This window comes from Lutra lutra, chromosome 9 (assembly GCF_902655055.1).
Source record: "Lutra lutra chromosome 9, mLutLut1.2, whole genome shotgun sequence".
Taxonomy (NCBI): domain Eukaryota; kingdom Metazoa; phylum Chordata; class Mammalia; order Carnivora; family Mustelidae; genus Lutra; species Lutra lutra.
The window spans coordinates 129,795,201-129,815,739 of NC_062286.1; the positions used below are offsets into that span (position 1 = coordinate 129,795,201).

At 53.7% G+C, this 20,539-nt stretch overlaps 1 protein-coding gene across 3 annotated transcripts in view; it reads right to left on the reverse strand.

The window, feature by feature from the left end:
* Nucleotides 1-6,971: 6,971 nt before the first annotated feature.
* The window catches only part of CDH22 (cadherin 22), a 119,985-nt gene continuing 106,417 nt past the window's right edge, over nt 6,972-20,539 (reverse strand). The window contains exons 9-12 of one of the 3 annotated variants that reach the window (XM_047747017.1): nt 18,075-18,196; nt 17,843-17,960; nt 11,350-11,601; nt 6,972-8,301 (exon numbers count right to left, since the gene is read on the reverse strand). In XM_047747017.1, coding sequence (XP_047602973.1) covers nt 7,736-8,301; nt 11,350-11,601; nt 17,843-17,960; nt 18,075-18,196 — 1,058 coding nt within the window. In that variant the 3' untranslated portion in view covers nt 6,972-7,735. Of the gene's footprint in view, nt 8,302-11,349; nt 11,602-15,685; nt 15,757-17,842; nt 17,961-18,074; nt 18,197-20,539 lie in introns of those variants that run through there. The other 2 variants (XM_047747019.1, XM_047747018.1) reach the window with 2 other exon arrangements.

A 20,539-nucleotide genomic window follows, 5' to 3' on the forward strand; every position in this document is an offset into this window, starting at 1 on the left:
CTCAGGCCTCCCTTGTTCTTATGGCTCTCACTACCCTGGATATGAGGGTGACCTGTAGAGCTCATGAGCCCCTCCTCTTTCCTGAGCACCAGTCCTGAATTTCCACATCTAGTGCACATGGCCTATAGACCCCTCAGACTCGACTGACTTCCCATGATCCCAGATCCTAGGCTTCTCCTGAGTTCCCTGGCCCATTATAGCTCTACTGTCCTTATCCCTCAAGCTTGACCTTCTCTATCCTTTGACGTTGGACCTTCTCTATCTCCCATCCCTATACACCCACCTGCTCCTACTGGGTCTTCCTCTTAAATCTTTCTCAAATCCATTGTTGCTGGCCCAGATTCACCCTCAATATCTCTCACTTAGATTCCTGTGTCAGGTACTCATATCTGCTAGAATTAGACTTGGCTGCTCAGGACAGAAAAACAAATTAACAGTGACTCCAACAATTAGAAGTTTATTTCTCTCTCATGGAATCCAGGTGTGGATGGGGGCAGTTCAGGACTGGAAAGGTGACCCCATGAAATTGAAAGGACCCAAGTCTCCTTCTAGCTCATTATTTGGCTATCCCTGAGGTACAGTCTTTGTCCTCATGGTCCAAGGTAGCTGCTTGAGCTCCAGCCATCTCGGCTGTGTTCACCCAGCAGAAAGGAGGAAGAGCAAGAAAAAAAAGGCAAAAAGTGTTGGTCAAGAATCTTTTGAGGAGGTTGGAGGAGGTTCCCAGAAGCTGGCGTGTAACAATTCTGCTTGGATTATACTGGCTACAACTTAGTCCACACAAAACACGGTTGTGATGGAGGCCAGGAAATGTGATCCTTGTGATAGATGACCATGCCCAGCTAAAAATTGGGGATTCTTTGATTAAAGAGGAAGGTGAGACTGTGACCTCCTTATCTCTTCACAGGTCTCCCTCTGTCTTCTCTCACCCTCTAACCTACCTTGGACACAGCAGCCAGGGGGATCTGTATAAGGTGCTAATCTGTAGGGGCACCTGGGTGGCTCAGTGGGTTAAGCCTCTGCCTTCGGCTCAGGTCATGATATCAGGGTCCTGGGATCGAGCCCACATCGGGCTCTCTGCTCAGCAGGGAGCCAGCTTCCCTTCCTCTCCCTCTGCCTGCCTCTCTGCCTACTTGTGATCTCTCTCTCTGTCAAATAAATAAATAAAAATCTTAAAAAAAAAAGATGCTAATCTGTAATAGGGTTGCCAGATTTGGTGAATAAAAATACAAGATTCCCAGTTCAATGTGAATTTCAGATAAACAATGACTAAGTGTTTTAGAGTAACTGTGTCCTGTGCAATATTTAGAACATAATAATGCTAAAATAGTTATTTGGTATTTATCTGAAATTCATATTGAACTGGGCACCCTGTATTTTATCTGTCAGCCCTAAGTACCTTTTGTGATTCTCCACTGTTCTCCGGGAAAGGCCTAAGCTTGTTGGAAGGGTTTTCTGGGTCCCTCCACCTGTCCTGCCCAGCCCAGTGTTTCCCGGACAAGCCCTGTACCGGTACTGTGTCTCCAAGCCTTCCAGTCTTTGCTTAAGTTGTTTCATTGACCTGGAAGCAATTCTCCATCCTAGAATCCCCGTGCTTTCAGGAGGAACCATGGCCTCCATGTTTCTGTGTTCCTGTGACATGGGGTGAGAGATTATTTGATGGATAAAATAAGTCCAAGGCTGCATAGGAAACAGGGGGTGAGGTTGAAGCAGCTGCCTGGACTCGTGACCCTCTCTCCAGTGCTCTCTGCACCCTGGCTGGCTCATGTGGGCCCAGAGCTGGGATTCCTCTCCTGGGCTTTCGTTCTCTGAGAGCATGGCGCCCCCGGCACACAGGGGGTTAAGCCAGCCTTGGAGTTGGGTGCTGGAGCCCATGGAGTCCTTCCTGACAATAAAGCTAATGAATCCCTCCTTGCCGGTTTCTCTTGCACAATAACATTTAATCATCATTTGCACAGCAGATGAGAAGTTTGCGGCAGATGCAATTCTGCATGAGTGGCGATTTCTGTGTTTGGGCCCTATTCCTGCTGTCCCCAGCACACCTGACGATCTGGGACCGGGGCAGGCTGCACTCTAGCGGGGGATGTGTGCACCCGCGTGCCAGGGCTCGGACCCTACGCACAAGTGGGAGACGGGCTTCAGAGGCACATGTCTGTGTGTGTGCGTGCTTGTGTGTGGAGCCAGGCTCGTGTGGTGTGGCCGGTGTGTGAACCACACTGGGCCTGCCTAAAGGTACAAGTGACCAGAGGTGCTCAGGTGCCCGAGGACTGCAGTCTGGAAGTGGATGTCTGCACACGTAGGCAGGCAGAAGTGGGGGAGTATATAGTGTTGTTTTGCTTTTCTTTCTTCCTTCCTTTCTCTCTCTCTCTCTCTTTTGAGAGAGAGAGAGAGAAAGAGAGAGGGGAGGGACAGAGGGAGAGAGAGACAGAATCCCAAGCAGAGCCTGATGCACCCTCCATGCAGAGCCTGATGCAGGGCTCAGTCCCATGACCCTGAGATCATGATCTGAGCTGATACCAAGAGTTGGACGCTTAACCGACTGAGCCACCCAGGTGCCCCCACTTGGTGTAGCTCTGCATGTTGGTTGGAGGATGCCTTGCTGTTTAGATGTTTACGAGTGAGACTGTTTATTACGGACTCACGTGCTCATGCATGCAAACAGGTCTATGGCATTACACCCTAGAATTTAGGGTTTGTAACTGACTGTTCCTGAGGGTACACATGCTTTCCCATGCAAGCCGGCAACTGTGCAAACGGCAGCATGAATGTGTGCGTGGGGCTAGGGGATCACGGGCAGAAGCACACCTGAGGGGAGACCTATACACGCTGGGTAACTGCAGGGGTGTGTTATGAATGTGTGCGAGTGCACGCTTACACGGGGAAATGGAAGTGCATCAGTGGACACATGCGCACATGCGTGTAAGCAAACACACCAATGGAAGGTATGTTCATGTTGCGTGTACACATGTGAGTGCACACGTGAGAGCTTGCCCCCAGTACACTTGGAGGGTGCGGGCATGTGACCACATTTGCAGAGCGGCCACTATGCCCTGTGCACATGGCTGTGAGCATGCCTGGGTCCGCACTGTGCACCCCTGTGGGAGCACGTCCGAGGGTCCTCACGTTCGGGCATCCCGTGCTGGCGTGAGCACGTGGCTGCATGCGTGCTCCCATGTGCACGCACTGAAGCGTAAACCCTCTTCCCTCAGAGTGAGGGCTGACAGGGTTACATTTTCTAAAGGCTCAGCGGCCAGCGACAGAGCTGGCCTGAGAGCACTTGCTGGCAGGAGGTAAGTGGAACTGCTGATTCGTGACCCGGGGGTGGGCAGCGATGACGGCTGGCTGACGGATGCGGGCACTGAGCCGCCCCCTGTGACAGCAGCTGGCTCTCTCGGCTGCCTGAATCGGGAGGTGGGAGGTGAGTTCTTGACCCGTGTGCTCGGCGCTGGCTTCCCACTTCCCCTGTGCGTGCCCACAGCCACATGCAGACACACGCCCCTCGGTACACACCCGAGATGCAGACCTGGGTTGGCTCGGCCGCCTCAGCCCTATAGCCACCTTGCTCCCTAGCTCAGCCATCTGTCTGCAGTGCCTCCCCAGACCCCCTCCGCCCCGAAACTCTGCTCAGAATCTGAGTCGTCCTGGTCCCGTGCAGACTCGTGGGGCGGTGTGTGTGCAATGACCCGCCCGCACGATCTCTGTGCCCTGGAGCGAGCCTCTTCTCATCTGTGAGCCCTGGATCCCTCTTCCATAAAATAGGACCAAATATGTAACAGCTTAAAATGAAACAATGCAACTTCTGTAAAGGGCTAGACACAGTAAACATAGAGTCTACCTCCATGGATTTTATCTGTGCTGGTGATAATTACACGCAGGGCTTAGAGCAGTGCCTGGCATGTGGCAAGGGCTAGGTAAGTGGGCTGTCACCGTCATCACCATTACCATCGTCATTGCTGTCATTAATACCCCTGGCTCTAAAACTGCTGGCCAATTATACGCCAACTCTTGCTCATGACCCTGAATCCTCCTTTATTCCACGACGATGACGGTGATGGAGACAATGACAGTAAAGGGGAATTCTTTTCATTTTCCCGATGCCGTGAAAAGAGGTCAAGCATGGTAAGTGAAAGGCTCATTGCTTTCTGAGCTCCTTGGTAGAGTTGGGTGTGGCCAATTATGGCCTAGAGCTGGGGGAGTCTGGGGTGTCCATGCTCTCCGCTCCGCACTGGGAGAGGATTTGGAGCTCCTGGGGGAATTTGATGGGAACCCACGAGGCAGATGGCCAGAGGCTGCATACTCCACAACAAGACCCTTCTCTGTGATCCTGACCGTCAGTACAGTTGCTCACAAACCGCTTGTCATTCTGGGCATCCATGGACACCTTGTGACGCCCAGTACAGGGGCCGGACTCACTGGATTTCACTCTTGGGCTGGCTCAGGGCCCATTGGGGACCCAGGAATCAGAAGCAGAGGAGACTGAGAGAGCATTGCCTTACCCTCCATGCCCCACTTTAGAATGAGAAGAAATCGTGTGAAGGCTTGAGGACTCCCACAGGCTGGAGGACATGGCAGTGAGTGGAAAATAGACTCTCCCGGGCCACATCAGATGGCCACACCAGCCCAGGCCATGAGTCCAGTCCTTCCTGGGTGCCCAGCACTGTGTGTGCTGCTGATGTGGGAGGTGCTGAGGGCCAGAGCACTTCTGTGAACTCCTGGCCCCTGTCTTCACCAGCTATTTGATCTCGGGCAGGGGACTCAACCTTTTTGTGCTCAGTTCATCACCCATAAAAGGAGGGCTTCTTATTGGGTAGTTGTGGGATTAGGTGAGTTAGTTCACGTGACATGCTTGGCGCTGTGCCTGGTGCGTGGGAGATGCTCAGTAAGTAGCAGGTATCAGCGGTCATCCCTGCATTTTATCCTCACTACTACCCTATGGAGCAGGTGTTCTGAGTATGTGCACTTTGTGGATGAGAATACAGAAGCACAGAGAGGGATAATAACATGTCCAAAGTCACACAGCTGGTAAATGGAATAGATCCAGGGGCTCAGAAGGTGAATTTGGATGAATGATGTTCTTTATTTCTGGCAGGATCTTTAACTCTGTGTGACCGTGGGAAGGTCATTCCCCACGTGTGGGATTTGGAAGACGCTCAAGGATACCTGTGACTCCATGTTTGTACATCCCTCTGGACACATAACCTGACCGTAACCTCTTTCTTGGCAGGGTCAGAATCTGTCAAGGCAATCGGCACACGTGGAGAGAACAGAGACTTGGAATTAGGGATCCCGTGTAGTCCCAGCTCTGTCCTTGACTAGGTGGGTGACCTTGAGCCAGTCACTTCACTCCTCTGGATCTCAGCTTCCCCTCTACAATGGAGAGAGCAAAAACCAATCTGAGAAATGTTGCTGGGATTCTGTATGGGACAGCTGAGCACATTCGATGAGAGAGGGGATCGCATGTGTCCCCAGGGGTCCCCAGGTTACCATGCCCACTGGTAGAAGAGATCGATACAGGAACATGGACCAAGCGTCCCACATGGAATGAGGGTCCCAGTGTCACCCTATTTGGGACTACCTCGCTCGGCCCATATACCTGCCGTCCAGAGACATGCTCAAGTACAGCAAAGCATCCAGTTTCTTGGCCTGGCCTTTAAGTGCTTTCTCCACCTGCCTCCAGCCCCCCTTCCCTGCCTCACATCTTGCCATCACTCCACCCAGTGATCCAGCCCCTGGGACCACACACAGTCCCTGAAGCCACCACATGCTTCTGGCCTCTCCTCCCCCCGACCCCCACCCCACTTGCAGATGCTTTTCTCTCTGCTTGGAATGCTCGTGCCTGCTTGGTCATCTCATACATCGTATTCTTCAAGATGCAGTTGGAGTCACCTCCTCTGGGAAGCCCTCCACAAATTATTCAATCTTCCTTCAGTGTTTTCAGGACCTTGTTCTGTTAGTTCTGCTATGAGTTTTATCAAGGGCATTATTATTGGCTTCTTCTGCCCACCACACCTGGCCCACTGGGACCTTGAATTGCTGGAAGGCAGGAAGTACTTATGACCTGTGTAAACTTGGGTGAGTCACTACCTTCTGAGCCTCAGTTTCCTCATCTGTGAAGTGAGGCTGACAGTATCTAATTTACATGAAATAATACAGGGAAGGCACTCAAAATACATAATGACCATCTCTGGATCTGTCCCAGTGGACTTTGGCAGATGTAGAGAAATCAATGAATGGTTCCTGGGAGATTAAAAAAAGAAAAGAAAAGAGAAGAAAAGGCGAATGAGCATCCATTGAGCATTTTCAAGGCGTCAGGAGGGCACTGGGATCAGAGCTTAATAGGCATTAACTCCTTTAAGCCTCTTAACAACCCTTTAAGGGAAGGACTATCATTAGCCCCATTATACAGATGAGTAAACTGAGGCTTCAGCAGTTGAGGACCTTGATGAAGGCTCCCTAGCTAGCAGGAGCTGGAATTCATGGCTGATCAATGCCGAATGAATGACTCACTTGGGGGTGGGGGTTGGGCTGGGAGGACAGGTATCCTTTACCTTGTCATCAAAGGGTTTTAGAGCTGGAGGCTTTTAAAGATAGCTTAGCCCTGAAGTTCTTAACCTGGAGGGGGCGGGGCATGGATAGGGAGACTGATAGGCTCCCGGACCAAACAGATAACATCCCTATCATGGCTATTGGCTTCCAGCCCCTCCATCTCCTGCCAACCCTCCCACCTCACCCCAGTCCCAGAGCTACCCAGCTTGTCCTCTCTTGGCACCTCCACTGGGGGCTCCTCTCCCATCCCTCCTGAGACTCCAGAAGGGTCCATAGTCACTGGGAATATCCCTATCCTCTACTCTGGGCAGAGCAGAGAGTTGGGGCCATTTCCTTCTCTGTTGGAGATGTTGGGAAAAGGGGGACAGCCCTGCCAGTGGGCTTCTAATAATGACAAAGATAACAACAGTATCAAAGGCTAACATTTATTGAACACCTACTATGTGCCAGGCACTGTCCTAACCATGTGACACATATGACCGCTTTTTATCCTCACAACTCTTCGAGGTAGGTTCTGTTATGAGCCTCATGAGACACACGAGGGAACTGAAGCCCAGAGAAGTGAGGTGACTTGCCCAAAGCCAGGCAGCCGGGAAGTCAGTGCCAGAGGCTCCACCGTTCTGGCTAGATGTCCTTGGACAGGCCAGAGCCACTTCTCCGGGTGGCCTTCTCCATCTGTTACCTGCTGGGCCCCATCTCATGGTTCCTGTGACAACTAAGATGGTCTCTCTAGAGTGTCCCAGCACACAGTAGGCGCTTAGTAAATGAACAGCCTTCCTTCTCTCTTAACTCTGAAGGGGAGACCTGGGAGGGGGGGTCACCTCAGCAGCACCCTCCCTTCAGGGTTCTTCCCCCAGTCAGGAGTGAGTAACCCACCCCTTCTCCACACAGCAACGCGGCGCCAACTCCCCCTCTATCCCGACAGCCACGCAGTGCTCGGTCTCGCTGCACTTTTAATGATGTTGCTGGTAATTCCTGCACTTCTGGGCAAAAGCTGCACCACCCCCCTGGGCGGGGCATGGAGGGGGGGATCCGGGAGTCCATCCCCTGACGAGTCTCCCCTCCTGTCTGGCTGCCCTGGGAGGGTGTGAGGGCTGGGGAAGGGGGTGAACCCGGGAAATGCTTCATCCTGGGGCCCGTCGGGCCATGGGTGGGCCGGGAGGCACACGCCGACGGCAGGGCCGGTGGGGGGCTAGGAGGCCTGGGCCTCATCGTCCGCGCGGTGGCCGGCGTAGAGCGCGGCCAGGGGCCGGAAGCGCGGGCCCCAGCCGCTGAGATAGGCGAAGTCCTGCTCGGAGCCCGACGAGCCACTGTGCAGCGAGCTGAGCGAGTCGGCCGGCGAGTCCGCGCCCTCGAAGGCGTAGGTCTGGAAGGCGTCGTAGGGCGGCACCGACAGGTCCCCGTCCGCCAGCGCCACCTTGCGGCTGATGAAGTCCCTGAACACCGAGAAGTCCGGCTCGGGGCTCGGTGGCCCCTGCGGGAGCGAGTGGCGCTCCGAGGGCAGGCGGGCCTGCGGGGGGCTGCCAGCGCCCCCGCTCCCGCCCGGGCCCCCGCCACCGCCGACCCCGTCCCCGCCCTTGAGCTCGCCGCCGAAGTCGTAGAGGCTCCGCAGCGCCGACATGTCGTAGGCCTCCGTGTCCTGCTCGCCGCCGCCCTCATCGTTGTATTTGATGACGTTGTCCCGCATGTCCTCGTCCTCGTCCGAGCTCAGGTGGCTCTTGTGGTGGCGTCTGAGGGTGAGGATCAGCAGTACCAGCACTGCGGGGAAGACAGAAGGGGCGAGTGAGGGCCGAGGCCCGCCCAGGACATTTTGGGGACCCCCACCCCCACCCCACCCTTCACACAGCGATACCGGCCCAGCCTAACCGCTGGTGCAAATATCCTAGATTTCTGTGCAAAAAGACGTTTCCTACAGTCAGAACTGCACTGGCTCTATGGATGGATAGATAGTGAGCTTCCCATGTTGGGAGATGTGCAAATCGAGGCTAGACCACCGTGCTGCTCCGGCAGCACAGATGGCAGTGTTAAGAGATTTCATGGGTGGGTGCCTGGGTGGCTCAGTAGGTTAAAGCCTCTGCCTTCAGCTCAGGTCATGATTCCAGGGTCCTGGGGTCGAGGCCCACATCGGGCTCTCTGTTCAGCGGGGAGACTGCGTCCTCCTTTCTCTCTGCCTACTTGTGATCTCTGTCTGTCAAATAAATAAATAAAATCTTAAAAAAAAAAAAAGATTTCATGGGTGCTGGGGGCTGGAGCCAACCTCTGATGTTTCCATCCTCAACTCTATGAAGAGATACAACCTGAGAGCTCTCTAGACCCCAGGGAGTGCAAAGAGGACAGCTTTTAGGGGCAGATGGGGCTGGGAGAATGAGAGATGTCTTGAACCTGACTCCTCTTTTATTCTCACTCTCCTCTGACTATTCCAGAAGTCCTGAGCATCTGCTTAGCTGTTTGGGCCTCAGGTCAACATGTCCCCTGCAGAAGCCCCCGCCCCCACGAGCTCCAGGCCAGGTTCAGTGCCTTCACCTCCAAGTTCCCCTGGTGAGGAGTTCTTCTCTCTGTCCCACGGGTTCTCAGAGCACAATTGCTGGACCATCACCAGCAGCATCTCCTGGGAACTTGCTAGAAATATGGCTTCTCGGATCCTGTCCTAGATCTCCTGGCGGTCTGTCTTGAAGAAGCCTCCAAGAGATGCCCAGGCAGCTCAGGTTTGCGAACCACAGCTTCTCCCACCCCGAAACACACACTCTAAACTCCCCCTTGGGGCCCGGGGAGTGTTCCCCTAGGTCGGTGCCCGGCAGGCAGTTAAGCCTTTGAAGCGTTCTTGCTGAGTGAATGACTGACTGAAGAAGTGGATGGAGACGTGGTGAGTATAAGGATGAAGAAGAGAACATTGCTCTTTCTTTGCTTTCTGCACTTGACTTCTGGGACTCCACATTCTCTCCTCCTCCCGCCTTGCTAACCCTCATTCTCTGGCCTTCCAAGCGGCTTTTCCTCGCCTGTCCAACCCCTTAACGTCAACCATCCTTGGATTCGGTCCGGGGCCCTGAATCCACACTGCTCTGCGGGTGCTATCGGGCAGTCCACTTGGGGCTGACCACGCCCACGTCTCAGCCTCCTCTCCAACTGACTTCTCTCCTGAAATCTAGAACACATCCAAACTTGAAATAATCCTCCCCCTTCCCTACTCTGTCTCCCCCATCTCTGTGATGGCAACCCTAACTTTCCAGTTACTCAGGGTTTTGTGGGGATTTTTGTGCGCGGGTGGATCCCAGTGCCCGCCATGGTTCAGTACGAGGGCTGTGGGGAACTCGCTGGACTGATAAATAAGGCGCTGATGAACCATTGAAAGAATTAAATGGGTAGGTGAGGGGGTGGATGGAGAGACACGTGCTGGGTACCATGCCAGGCCCTGGGTTCTTCTTGTTGCTCCTAACATCTCCCACCGGGCCAGCGACCAGAGCCAGCTGCTAGGGCCAAGGGGCCGGGGTTCCAGCCCACGACCTAACAAGGTGGCACATGACAGGGAAGGGGGTGGGGCCCGGGAACAGGTCTGGAGGGAGGGGAGGTGTCAGGAGAGAAGTGGGAAAGATGGATGGACAGCTTCCGGAGCCGAAGCTGGGAGCTGCGGAGGGGGATGCCCGAGAGAGCAGATGGTGGGGAGTGCGGGCGGCGGGCAACAGATGTGCCCGGCCTGATCAGCGATTCCGCCCGTCACCTTTAGAGCACTGATGTGCACTTTCTTCGTTTGTGGGCAATTAGGCAGAAATTTGTTTGCACTGCCTTGGAAAATGAAACCGCTGTAAAGTGCACCCTCTGGAAAAAGAGTTTCTGAGCCATGGGCTGGGGAGGGGAGGGAAGGGGGGCCCAGAACTCGCAGCTAGGAGAAGCCTGCCCAGGGCCTCTACAGGGACCCGGGGAGGTGCAGCTCGGCCACTGGCAGGTTCTCAGTGGGGTGGGCAGTGGCCAGCACGCCAGGGGCAGGCAGCTGACGTCGCCCAGGGAACGGAGCAGAACTGTTCTCTGCAATCTGGACCATGCTCGGGTTCCCTGAGCTCTGACTGATCGCTAAAGTCCAGCAGCCAGAGCTGAGGTGAGGCCTTTCTGTGTGACAGGGGGAGGTGGCACAATGACCACTGGAATCCAGTTCCTAGAACTTGACCTTTTCACTGGTGACACTTTGTGGGTTCGACCTGGCTTCTGATGGGGTAGCTACCAGAGTAGGTGTTAACTCCCCAAATGTCTTAAGATTTTTGCTCCGGCTGCCCCCAGGGTTTTCCCCAGCTGAGAATCATAACAGTTGGTGTAGTTAAAGGGAACACAAGGGGCGGAGGCCTGATTTCAAGCTGTAAGACTACCTACCCTTAGGCAAGCCACTTCACCCCCGCGAGTCTCACTTCGGTCCTCTAAAAAAGGGGGATGATACACCTGGCTATGCGTTGTGAGGGTCACAAGACCCCTTTTTTACTAAAAGGACTTTATTAAAAGTCCTCCATAGAGCATAAAACAGAACAGTGGACATGAGAGAATTTTCTTATAATATGCTTGTTTTTAAAACCTTAGGGAGTGTCTGGGCTGTGTGGAGGGCCGCCAGCACGCAAGGGGTCTCAGGTGGGGTTGACGCTCTCTGAGCTGGCAGTGGGGCTGCTCCGTCCTTAGGAGACTTGTCCTGGGACCAACCCCGTAAAGCTCGGGCATCATTTGGGCCAACCTTCCTGGTGGAAGAGGGAAGCTGAGGCCCCATGGACTTTACCAGGGCCCCAGGGGGAAGGCCAGCGGGGCAGGGGGATGGCTCCGGGGGGGACTCACCGACTAGGATGAGGACACAGACCAGGAGGGCGATGAGGGCGCCGGGGCTGAGGGTGGCGGCCATGACGAAGGCCGTGGTGTTGCAGGACTGGATGGCGCCGGAGCTGTCACAGCCGCAGATGCGGATGGTGAGTGTGCCCGTGCTGCTCAGCGTGGGCGGCCCGCTGTCCACCACCAGGATGGGCAGGAAGAACACGTCCTGCTCCTGCCGGTTGAAGCCCAAGTGCTGAGTGTGCACCGCAGCCGTGTTGTCTGCTCCGGAAAGAGGGGGTGGCGTGTGACGTGGGGGGGCCCGGGCCAGTCTCCCCTACCCCGGCCACCTCCTGAGGCCACCTCGCAATTTGCCTCCCTCTGCCCCAAGCTCCTGCCTCCCAGGTGACCCAGGGCTCTACTCGCCCATCCCCGAAGCTTCTGCCCCCAGCTGCCTGAGGATCTTGTTCCCAGCCCTGGAGCCCACAGTTCTGTCCTTAGCTGTCTATCACAAGATGCTATTCCCAGCTGCCTCAAGATTCTGTTTTCAGCTATTCCAAGGTTTTGTCCCCAGCTGTGCCAAGGTCCTGTCCCCAGCTTTTCCAAGATTCTGTTCCCAGCTGGGCCAAGGTCCTGTCCCCGGCTATGTTAATATTTTTCCTCATTTTCCTCATTCCTTCTTTTGTTCCACCGCAGCTACCCAATGCACCCTGACCCCAGGGTCCCAGGGTCCTTGGGTTGTGGCTTCCTGGGCCCTGACAAGTCCTGGGTGACAGAGAAGACTGGGAGTGTCTTCTCTGGCACCTGGCTTTGGCTGAGGGGGGCTTTCTGGCGGGAGTGTAAGAGGCCGAGCCTGGAGGGCTGGGAGCATGGCTCCTGGGGGCTGATGGGGGACCCGAGAGCACCGAGGTCTCCTTTCTACATGTGCGAGCAGAGAGGACAGTGAACTAACACAAGTCAGACTCACTACACCACTTCAGCCAGTTGCTGGGAATGCTAGGCAGGACTCAGGTGGCTCTTTGTTCTCAGAGCATGGGCTTCCGCGATAGGGGGTGCCCACCTGCCCTGCTGTTCCTGCCTCTCCCACCCTCTCCTGTATGGGTCAGGCCATCCATGAGCCTCCGTCATGTTGATGGCTGACAGTGTAGAGGCTTGGACTCAGAGCCGGGCTGGCTGCTGCCCCCACCCTTCACAGCCAGCTCCGCACAAGGCTTCCCTCCTGGGTTCCGCTCCGGCACTCACAGCCTTCCGGCTAATCTCTCTGACCTCAGACTTCGGCAGTCTGGGTCCCTTCCCCGACTCTGTGGCCCCCGTCAACCCAATTTAGTGCCTGGTCTCCCCTAATCATGTACACAATGCAGGAGAAAAGAGCTGACCTGTGACCCTGAACACATCTGTCAGGCGAACTAGAGGTCGAGCTCAAACAAGACTGGTCATGGGTTGAAGCTCATGTAATGGTATCATGTGGTTTCATGGTGTTATTCTATCTACTTTTACGCACATTTGAAAATCTCCATTAAAATGCTAAAAAAAAATTATGCTGAGTCAATCCTTTACGAGCTTGGAAGCTCACTTAGTTTCTCTGGACCGCAGTTTTCTCATCTGTAACTGAGGAAAAAGTAGCACATCGGTGTGAGGATTCCATGGTGAAATTCATGCCTAACACTTCGAATCGGTCCCAGGCCCTGGAAATTCTCCATAGATGCCGGCTGTTCATTCCACCCCCAGGCTCCCTGCGCTGCGCCGTGGGCCTGTTCTCCGTGCTGGCTGCCCTGCCCCAACTCACCACATTCCCACTAGCGGGAACACCCTCCCTGCCTTCCCACCTGGTCAAATTCCTCATCTGTCATGCTCCAGTTAAATGTCACCTCCTTTCTGCGCTTCCCTGGGAAGGAGCGATTTATGGTGTCCCCCTCCCTGCCTTGACTATGTGGATGCCACACACACTTCTGCTGGAGCACTTGTCACGTTGCGTTAGGTGAGCGTGTGCCCGTCTCTGCCCTGGCACCGAGCCAGACCTAAAGAATGACACTTGAATGAACCGCAACTATTGGGGTAACTGGTGGTCCTGGGTCAGCTGCTCCAGCTCTGGCTTCCACTCCAGCCTGCCTGTCAAAGGGTAAATCAACCCTGGCTGTGAAGATATCTGCCCTCCCGAGGGGAGGAAAGGAGACTCAAGGGCAAGACGGAGGAAAGGGAATGATGTGGGACTCCTCTGCACTCACTGCATGCTTTCCATACATCAAGGACCCTGTGGATGCTTTAAATATACAGTAATGTTTAATTGTCCCAACCACCAATTGTTGTGACATTATTTCTATTTTATACATAGAGATTGAAGTTCAGAGAGAAGTGACTTGTCTGTGTTTATCCAGTCAAATGGTGACATAGTTATTTTTCCCATCCACCCATCAAATCATCCATCTATCCATCCGTTATCCATCCACCCATCCATCTTCCATCCGCCCATCCATCCTCCATCCACCTATCCATCCTCCGCCCATCCATCCATCCCTACATCCATCCATCCACCGATTCACCCATCCATCCATCCCTACATTCATCCATCCACCCATTCACCCATCCACCCATCCATCCATCTGATATCCATCCATCCATCTGATATCCATCCATGCATCCACCCATCCATCTATCCCTACATCCATCCATCCACCCATTCACCCATCCATCCATCCCTATATCCATCTATCCATCCTCCATCCACCTATCCATCCTCCACCCATCCATCCATCCCTACATCTATCCATCCACCCATTCACCCATCTATATATCCATCCAACCTCCATCCACCATCCATCCTCCACCCACCCATCCATTCACCCATCCATCCCTCCTCCACCCATCCACCCATTCACCCATCCATCCTCCATCCATCCGTCTACCCATCATCCATCCATCCACCCATCTATCCTCCACCCAGCCCGTCCAATAAATCTTTATTGAGTAACTACTATGTTCTAGGCACCATGCTAGTTGCAGGGAGAAAACAGTGGAGAGCTAAGCCAATGATAGCCCTGGATCCGAGCTTATATTCTAATGTGAGAGACAAATGTTAATTGAATAAATCCACAATTTAGTCTACAATTACAAACCATGATGAGTGCTAAGAAGGAAAAGTACAGGAGGAGCACCTAACAGAGGACCTGACTCAGTCTGAGAGGTCAGGGAGATCTTCCTGGAGGAAGTGGTATTATTGCTGAGTCCTGAATGATGAGTTCAAGGAGAGGGAACAGCTGATGCAAAGGCCTTGAGGTTGGAAGAAGCATCATATACTCAAGGAACTAAAGCAGTGCTTTGTGACTGGACAGATGAAGGTAACAGCTAGAGGGAGTCAAGGTCAAACTGGGGGCAGGGTGGGGCAGGAGTCATCATGGAAAGTCTTAGAGGCCAGAGTAAGGAATTGGGGTTATTTTCTTAAAAACAGTGGGAGGCCATTGATTGGTGGATTTTCAGCAAAGAAGAGACCAAGTGACATGTCACCCATTCACACCCTCTGGATGTCAGCATTATCCCAGCCCCTGAGGCTAGAGCAATGAACAAGACAGACACGGTCCCTGCCCTTGCTGAGTCTCCATTCTAGGCAAGGGCACTTCTAATCTAAAACACAAGAGTGGATGTGGAAGATGAGTTGGGAAGATATTGTGTGTTTTAGATGGGAGAGGATAGTGGTAGTAGAGGCACAGAGAAGTAGACAGATTTGAAAAATGAGTGGCTGGCTCTGGCTCAGCTTCAAATTCCCAAGCAAGAACAGAGGGGTGGAGAGGAGATGTTTGCTTCTCAGGGTTGCTGTCTTTGGTCATGGAGCCATATGTTCTGAGAGCTCGGGTCCCTGCCTCTCCTCCACCCGATGAAAGGGAATCCCTGGGCATCATCTCTGAACCTCCTGAGCTACCCTCCCGGCGGCAGCTGCCTTCACCTGGGGAAGCCGCTGGTCACCCGGGGCCCTAACCCCACCCTCCCAGGCAGGATCTGCATCCAGCATCTGTGCCCAGCACTGGATCCATCCATCTGGACTGACATACATCAGTGTCAATCCCTGGCTGCAAAAGCAATATTTATAAATCACGTTTCCAAACTGGTTACAAATGTGTACAAAGAAACAGATGGGTTGGGGTGGCTGTTTGTCACCCAGGATATTTATACGGTGAGGAGGAGGGGGCTTGGCAGGCCGTGGGAAGGGGCTAGGGGGCTGGTGGAGGAGCCCTTCCACGGCCGTGCTGAGCTCAGCACACGGCTGCCGCCCTCGCTCCTGGAGCTCCTTCCAGGCAGTCACGAGCGATGGGAGCACCTGGCAGCTCCCCGTCAAAGAGAGGCAGTTGGGACAGAACTCCAGGCCCCTCGGGTTGGAAAGACTTGTGAACTTGGCGAGGTCAAGCCAAGGCTATTTGTATCTCCTGGGGCCAAGTCAGGATACTGCTGGAAAAATGCGTGGGCAAGGCACTACCAGTAGTTAAAATATTGAAATGCTTCCAAAAAGGTTTAAATAGCTCTGACTCTGTGTGCCCAAGTCCCTCTCTGCTGCCTCCGCCTTCTCCCCGTACCCACCCCCAACTCTGACACAATCAAGCCACTAAGGGGGTAAAGCCTGGCACAGCAGGGGCTTCAGGGTCCTGCTCCATGTTATTTATGGTCAGTGTCCCTTTCAGTTGGTTATCTGAACTGCACTGGTTGTGAAATATTTTTAATAGGACTCTTGGAAATACAGAGGGTCTGGCTTCAGAGGCCCCTGAGGTCCCTCCTTTTGGAGGGAAGTGTTGTAAGGATCTTGGGGGTGATCCCAGACCTGTTCCAGGGTCAGAAAGAACCAACATTGGGGCGCCTGGGTGGCTCAGCGGGTTGAGCCGCTGCCTTCGGCTCGGGTCATGATCTCAGGGTCCTGGGATTGAGCCCCGCATCGGGCTCTCTGCTCAGTGGGGAGCCTGCTTCTTCCTCTCTCTCTGCCTGCCTCTCTGCCTACTTGTGATCTCTCTCTGTCAAATGAATAAATAAAAAAAATCTTAAAAAAAAAAAAAAAAAAGAAAGAACCAACATAACCTGATCTCCTAGTCCTGGCATCCACTCATTCCAACCATGCAGGCCTCCTGTTCCTTGAACATCCTGGGCCTGTGCCCACCGCAGGGCCTTTGCACATGCTGTTCCCGCCACCTGGATCATTCTCGGTCCAGTTATCAGCATGACTCACTCTCTAATTTCCTTTAGATTCATATTCACTATCCCTTCAGAGAGGGTTTCCAAGGCTCCCTTATTTAAAATAGCTCCTACACTTACTCTGCTTTGTTTTCCTCTGTTTTGTTTGACACAGTTCATGGTACGCCCACCATGTATCAGGCCCTGCTCTAGGCACTCGGGGCCCAGTGCTGAACAAAACCAGGTCTAGACTCTTGTTGAGACTGCCTTATCTACCTACTCTCCAGCCACTTAGCAACCTCAACATATGATTCATTTATTTAATTTCTACCTCCCCTCACCAGAACGTCGCTTCCACGAGGGCAGGGATTTTGTCTTGTTTGCCACTGCATTTCAGGACCTAGAACAATGCCTCAGGCACTGTGTTTCAGTAAATAATTGCTGAATGCAGGAAATGACGTGTTCCATGTACAAATAATATACCTAGGTAGCCCTCCTCTTGCTGGGGCCACCTCACCAGCTCAGGGAGCAGGCCCTTTTAACCCATTTTGTAGATGACAAAACGGAGGCTTAGGAGGCGCCGACCTTGCCGGGGTTGCACAGAGAGCCCCCCAGCTGAGCCTGGCCTGGGACCCAGGGCCCTGACTCCCAGTCCGCTGACCACCCACCCTCACACACACACACACACACACACACACACACACCCCAGTTCAGGCCTCAAAGGGCCAGACTTTGGCTTCTGGAGGAACTTGCTAGGGCACATCTCCCTGTGGCATCAGCTCAGGCTGGGCATGGCAGTCACCTTCAAGATGGTAAGCGAGGGAAAGCAGGAGGCATGCTGGATCGGAGACACAGGTGGACTGGAACCCCAGCCTGCTACCCTGTATGGCCCTGGGTGGGTCCCTTTCCCCCTAGAGTCTCCTTTTCATTGTGGGTAAAATAGGGGAGGGTAAGAAAACCACCTCCGAGTGTGGCCGTGAGGACGCAAAGAGAAACATGAGTGGGATACAGCACTTTTTAAACTGCTGGGTGGGAGTGCGTGCACGTGACTTATTTCGATCTTCAGTTAGACCGGGGGCTCTTTCCACCCAGGGCTCTGGCCTGCCCACTCCTCATCTGTTCCCTCTCTGTATCCTTCCATTCTCTTCTCTTGGGATGCCCCCTCTCCACTCCACCAGCCACCCCCAGCTTGTTCTCCAGGGTTTGGCCAGTGGGCTGGGGAACAGCTCTAGCTTGACCCAGATTTTCTGTGTGATCTTGGACGCAACACGGCCCGCCAGGTGCCTCAGTTTCTCCACCGGTACTACGGGAAGGGGAGAGGAGGCTAGGCCCCTCCCTCCGCATCCAAGGATTTGGCGGTTCAGAGGTAACTCACCTTGGATGTCAAGCAGGGAGAAGTGAGGGTTGCTAGGAGCTTCGGGCACCAGGCGGAAATAGAAGCGGTGCCCACCCTGAGGCTCGTCTCTGTCCACCACGCTGATGGTCTGGATAAGCTGAAGGGGGAGGATGGGGCAAGGAGCTGATGGGAGGCCAAGCCCACTCTGGACCTGGGGAGAGGGTGTCCCGGCCAGTCCCAAGAACCTCCACTGCCCAGCCCCTCCAGGTACCTGTCCTGGCTTGGCGTCCTCACACACGGCTGCCTCATAGGGAGTGGCCAGCTCTGGGGGATTGTCGTTCACATCCAGGATTCGGATCCTTAGGGATGCCCGGGAGAGCTGGGCATGATTGTCTGCAGTGAGAGCACAGGAACGGGATGAGAGGTATCGAGTGTGAGATCTAGATAACCCCCCATTGGCCATGAGGGCAAGGCAAGGCAGTGGGGTCACACTGAGAGATCTGTGGGTTGATCCAGCAGGTAATAGGATCAGGACTGAGGACATCTGGCATGAATGTGTCACCATCGCCACCATTAGGTCATCACCGTCATCCTCAGTGCTAGGGTCACCATCACTGACACCATCGCTGGCATCACCACCACCACCATCCCAGTGCCACCAAGCATCATCGCCCAAACCATCCCCATCACTGCCACCAGTCCTGTCACCACTACCCTTGTTAGCATTATCCTGGTACCAACACAACCACCAGTACCACCATCAACCTCACACTCCCGCTGTCACCAGCCTGCTGGCTTCACCATTAGACCATCACCATCGTAACCATCACCATCAGAATAATGGCGTCCCCACTGCCCTAGCCAAGGCACCACCCTCCTCATCTCTATTATCACAAACACCAAGGCCATCACTATCAGTGCCTTACACCACCACCACCACCAATATCACCACCATCATCGCCCACGGTGGTAGTCACTGTCTCCATCACAACCACCATTACCAGCCCCTCCCTTACGACCATTACCCCCACCATAAACACCCACGTCACCATCACATCGTGACCCCTCGCTCCCACCTCCGGCAACATGATCATCACCCCTGCTGTCAATCAACATCCCATCCTCAACATCCCATCACCATCAAGGGCACAGAACACACCCGGAGCACATACATCCATTATTTCAGGAATCCTGTGGATATCCTGCACTTGGGTTCAATTTCTACCCCCACATTGCAGAAGAGAAACAGAGCATGAGAAACTTTAAAGAACGGTCAGCAGGCAACTGAACTCTCAGACCTCTGCTCTTTTAGGACTTGATCCTGAGAGGGCAAGACCAGTCCACTGGATGTAGGTCTTGGCCAGGGTCTTCAGCAAAACCATGACACCCCTGTCTGTGATGTCTTTGAGGTCAAAGTCCCTGACATATTAATCCCCGGGTTCCCAGCATTGTGGGATACAGCATAGAGGAGGTTCTAATACATTCGTTGAATGCGTGAATGAAGACTGGAAGAACATAGACGGAAAGAGGCCTACGTTCCAGGGATGGCTCTGTCCTTGACCCAGTGTTTGTCCTCCCTCCCCGATATCCCCTTCCACATTTGGAAAATGAGCAGAGCATAGTGATTAAGAGTAAAGTCTCCGAGCCAAGTTGTTCCGATCTCAACTCTGCCACTTAGGAGCAATGGGGTCTATGCCAGGTCACTTGGCCTCTCTGTGCCTCTGCTTTCTCTCCAGCAACATGGAGCTACTAGTGATGGGTTGGTTAAGAGGACAGATTGAGTTACTATCTGTAAAGCATTTTTAAACTGTGTGTATGTCTATTATAGTTTTAAAAATTCTCTAGAAAAACTGTGTATATAACACATAGCAAGTGTTCTATAAGGATTTGTTAAATAAATAGACATCCTTGGGGCCTGGGTGGCTCAGTCGTTAAGCATCTGCCTTTGGCTCAGGTCATGATCTCAGGGTCCTGGGAGGAGTCCTGCATCAGGCTCCCTGCTCAGTGGGAAGCCTGCTTCTCCCTCTCTCTCTCTCTCTCTCTCTGCTTGTGTTCCCTCTCACTGTGCCTCTCTGTGTCAAATAAATAAATAAAATCTTAAAAAAAAAAAACCAAACCCCAAAACAGACATCCTTGAAGGGTCCTTTCAGCAATGACATCAAGTGATTGAAGGGTACCTCATCCCAGCCGGACCTCTCTGAGCAGCACCCTGAATGTCGGCCTTTTCCCTTGTCTCCCGGACCTCTTGGGTGCTCATTGGTGCCCTGCTCTCAGCTATCTTAGTCATGAGTTTGTTGTTGACAAGCTCTATCTACCAGTGACCTCAAGGACTAGGAGAGGAAGCCATCCCCTTCCAAGCACAGTGGCTGGGGGAAGTAGACTGGCTGGCAGGGAGCTCTTTTGGTGGCAGCCTGGAAGCTTTCTAGTAGCCAGGAACCCCATGAGTTCTGGGGGGGGTGCTGGTCGGCTGCCGCTTTCTCTGAACTCAGGGGCCACTGCCGGCCGACTGCAGCTGCTCGTGTGTTGATAAAGAGAAATGAGATCGGGAGGTAGGTGCAGCCCCCTCCTGGGGTCAGGGAAAGGAGGGGGGCAAGTCCTTAATTAAGGCAGACCCCGACCTCTCTCTGGAGCTCCCCTTAGCCAGGGGCACCTTATCTTTTCAGCTCACCCAGATCTGCTGCTTCAGTGATTAGAGGGGGCTTTTCTGGGGGCGGGAGATCGGAGTCGTGACTGGGA